Below are 3,526 nucleotides of genomic sequence, written 5' to 3'. Positions count from 1 at the left end.
AACCCGTCCTCCCTCCCCTACCCTCCCCTCCCCCTTCCCCTCCCCTCCCCTCCCCTCCCCTCCCCTCCCCTCCCCTCCCCTCCCCTCCCTCCTCTTCACAGCACAGCTACCTCCTCTCCGTCCTTTCTCCCTCTCCTCTCTCCCTCTCCCCCTGCTTCCACCAATCCTCCCCTCCATGCTCTGCCATGAATCAGTTTGTCGTGCATGAACGAGTGGGCGGGGGGTCGTTCGGGGAGGTCTACAGAGCTCAGGACAAGCGCGATGGACAGCAGGTAGCGCTCAAGAAAGTCCCAGTGAGGAGAGGAGAGGAGGGACTGTCTGTGGGGATATGGCGCGAAATAAAGGCCATGCAGCATGGCGAGCATCACAATGTCGTTCGGCTCCTGGACGTGATCGTGCATGGCGCCACCGTCGTACTTGTCATGGAGTGCATGCGATGCTCGCTGCATGACGTGATCAGCCGTCAGCAGCAGCCCCTTCCTCTCCTCCTCCAGTGGAGGCTGAGCAAGGGCATGCTGGGAGGGTTGGCACATCTTCACTCTCTCGACCTCCTCCATCGCGATCTCAAGCCAGGGAACGTCCTCGTCAGCCAGCATGGCGTCGTGAAGCTCGGGGACTTCGGTCTTGCGAGACTGATGGCCAAGGCAGGAGAAGGATACTCTTTCCAGGTAAGCATCTCATCCCAACTCATATCATATCATATCGTCTCCTATTCTCTCCTCTCCTCTCCTCTCCTCTCCTCTCCTCTCCTCTCCTCTACGCTCCTCGCCTCTCCGCTCCCCTCCCTCCCCTCCTCTCCTCTCCTCTCTGCTCCGCTCCCCTCCGCTCCGCTCCTCTACGCTCCTCGCCTCTACGCTCCTCTCCTTCCTTCCAGTCTCTCCTCTCCTCTCCTCTCCTCTCCTCTCCTCTCCTCTCCTCTCCTCTCCTCTCCTCTCCTCTCCTCTCCTCTCCTTGTCTCCCTGCTTCATAACTTTCTTGCCGCCCTTCTGTCATTCCTCTCTGCACCTTCACGTTGACTATCTGCAGGCTGCCACGAGATGGTACAGGGCGCCAGAGATGTTGTATGCCGCCAACACGTACGGGAAAGAGGTGATGGGAGGAGGAAGTGGAAGCGAAGGAAACGAGTATAAGAGTAGTGATGGGAAACGATGACGATGATGATGATGATGATGATGATGATGATGATGATGATGATGATGATGATGTCTTGATGATGATAGAGAAGATGAACAAGACGAACGACAGGAACGAGAAGATGATGATACGTGAGTTGACGATGTTCATGATGCTTTGCACAGGTCGACATCTGGTCTGCTGGCTGCATCATTGCAGAGCTCTTCAACCTGTCTCCTCTGTTCCCCGGAGAGACCGACATCGATCAGGTAAACGGTTTGCACTGCCCAACATCAAAATCTGAGAGGTCTGTTGAGATGTACAAAATCTTTCATGTCTTGGGAACTCCCGACGTCTGGATGGAAGATTGGCCCCAAGTTGTACAACTTCCTGATTATGATAAGATTGCTTTCTCGCACATGCCAAAGGTGAGCTGATTCGATTTCCTCTCATCATCATCATCATCGTCATCATCATAAACATCCTCATAAACATTATCAGGAAAACCTTTTTTGATTTTTCTTCTCTCCTTACAGAAGAACTTCAACTTGTTGTTCTGCTCTGCCCCTCCATCGCTTCTCGACCTCCTCTCGAAATTGCTCGAGGTTTTCTGCTCCTCCTTTTCCCTCCCCTCCCCTAAACCTCCTCCTCCCCTTCTCCCGCCTCTGCCCTCCTGCATTCCCTTCCCTTCCCTTCCCTTCCCTTCCCTCGTTCCCTCCCCTTTCCTTCCCTGCTCTCCTCTCTCCTCTCTCCTCTCTCCTCTCTCCTCTCTCCTCTCTCCTCTCTCCTCTCTCCTCTCTCCTCTCTCCTCTCTCCTCTCTCCTCTCTCCTCTCTCCTCTCTCCTCTCTCCTCTCTCCTCTCTCCTCTCTCCTCTCTCCTCTCTCCTCTCTCCTCTCTCCTCTCTCAACTGCATTCAGATTGCTCCAAGCAAGAGAATTTCTGCTGCTGATGCTCTCGCGCACCCGTGGACCAAGTCCTTTGAGGAGACTGACATCATCAACGTCTCCTCCCTCCTCCCTCCAGTAAGACCTTCCCTCTACCTCAAACTTCTTGTTGCTCGTTTCTTCCATTCTCCTCCTCCACCACCACAACAACAACCCTCCACCTGCTGCTACTCCCCCATCCTTCGTCTTTCACCCCCTCCTCCCTCCTCTCCTTGTTTCCCTCCTGTCCTAATCTTGCAACCTCTCCCCCTCGGATGCATCTCTCTACTTTTCGTCCACCTTCTCCCTTTTGTCTCCTCCTCCTCCTCGTGCGCATTCTACTCCCTTTCCCTCTTCCCATCCTCCCTTCCCGCCTTCTTGTTTCCTCTCACATGTGTATTAGCGAAGCAAATTTGAGGTCAAGATCAAGACAGAGGACGAGATTCTAGCAAGTTTGAAGAGCATGACGACGTGGGTGGGTCAAGGAAAGAGCAAAGTAGATGTCATGACAAGAACATTTGTCATGTAAGGAGAATGTAACGCCATGTCATTTGAGAAAGGCCGAATATATGTTGTATAGAGAGGTAGAAACAAGTAACAGTCTGTGATGAAGCACTCCTTCCATTCATTTCTTCTCAGGAAAGAGCTCAAGAATACTTTGCTCCTCTGCACGGCAAACTCCACGCTGCGAGAAATCAAATCATCTTCTCCCCTCTCTCCTGCTCCTCCTCCCGCCATTCTGATTTCCATCCAGAAAATCTGATTTGCCCTCCAACAACATTCCTCCTCCCCCATCTCCTCCTCCTCCTCCTCCACCGCTTCCGCCTCCTCCTCCTTCTTTTCCTCCTTGCTCCTCTTACTCCTCCTCCTCCTCCTCCTCCTCCTCCTCCTCCTCATGCTTTCTCCCCCCCACTCCTTCTCCTCCTTCCCCTCCTTCTCCTCCTCCTTCCTCCTCTCTCCCTCTTCTCACCTCGGTGATCAAGCCCGACAGCAGTCGAGCAGGAGTCACGTCGAAGGCATAGTTGGCTGAAACCAGCATCAGTGAGAGCAGGTGAGACGACAGGTGGAATACCAGCTGGACTCTCAGCTGGGCAGAGGAGGACTTCGAGGACTTTGCCGCTTTCTTGGTGCAGCCCCTGGATGAATTTGACCTGAAGGAAGTCAGCAGGAGGGAGAGAGAGGCCGCGGTAGAAGAGGAGGAAGGGGAGGGAGGAAATGGCAGGAGATGAGGACGAGAACGAAGACCAATGGTGGAGATTGGGGAAAAAGAAAAACGAGGAGGAGGAAGAGGAGGAGGAAGAGGAGGAGGAAGAGGAGGAGGAAGAGGAGGAGGAGGAGACCTCGTTCTCGTTTCGAGATTCGATTGGGATCTCTTTCACCCCATCTCGTCGAGTCCAGTCGAAGGTGGAGGAGGGGAGGGCGACAAACCTGAATGACTGTGAGCATGAGAGAAGGTATTCCAATAACCGGAGGAGGAGGAGAGAGGAGG

At 53.9% G+C, this 3,526-nt stretch overlaps 2 protein-coding genes across 2 annotated transcripts in view; one reads left to right on the top strand and one right to left on the bottom strand.

Annotated features, from left to right (window-relative positions):
* Positions 1-212: 212 nt before the first annotated feature.
* Positions 213-2,082, top strand: GUITHDRAFT_59847 (hypothetical protein; the record flags this gene model as incomplete). The annotated part of the gene is made up of 6 exons (XM_005824523.1): positions 213-668; positions 1,027-1,089; positions 1,299-1,382; positions 1,431-1,541; positions 1,650-1,718; positions 2,032-2,082. Coding segments are annotated over 6 exons (834 nt in total), but the record flags the coding sequence as incomplete, so codon positions are not given.
* A 580-nt stretch (positions 2,083-2,662) lies between these two features.
* GUITHDRAFT_144876 (hypothetical protein) overlaps positions 2,663-3,526 on the bottom strand; it is a gene marked incomplete at both ends in the record, with an annotated part of 4,597 nt that continues 3,733 nt past the window's right edge. The window contains 4 exons of the mRNA XM_005824522.1: positions 2,663-2,722; positions 3,008-3,063; positions 3,110-3,188; positions 3,378-3,473. Coding sequence (XP_005824579.1) covers positions 2,663-2,722; positions 3,008-3,063; positions 3,110-3,188; positions 3,378-3,473 — 291 coding nt within the window. The remainder of the gene's footprint in view (positions 2,723-3,007; positions 3,064-3,109; positions 3,189-3,377; positions 3,474-3,526) is intronic.

Source organism: Guillardia theta (assembly GCF_000315625.1).
Source record: "Guillardia theta CCMP2712 unplaced genomic scaffold GUITHscaffold_93, whole genome shotgun sequence".
Classification (NCBI taxonomy): Eukaryota; class Cryptophyceae; order Pyrenomonadales; family Geminigeraceae; genus Guillardia; species Guillardia theta.
The sequence above is the reverse complement of the archived record's forward strand: the minus strand, read 5'-3'. Positions and strand labels throughout refer to the sequence as shown.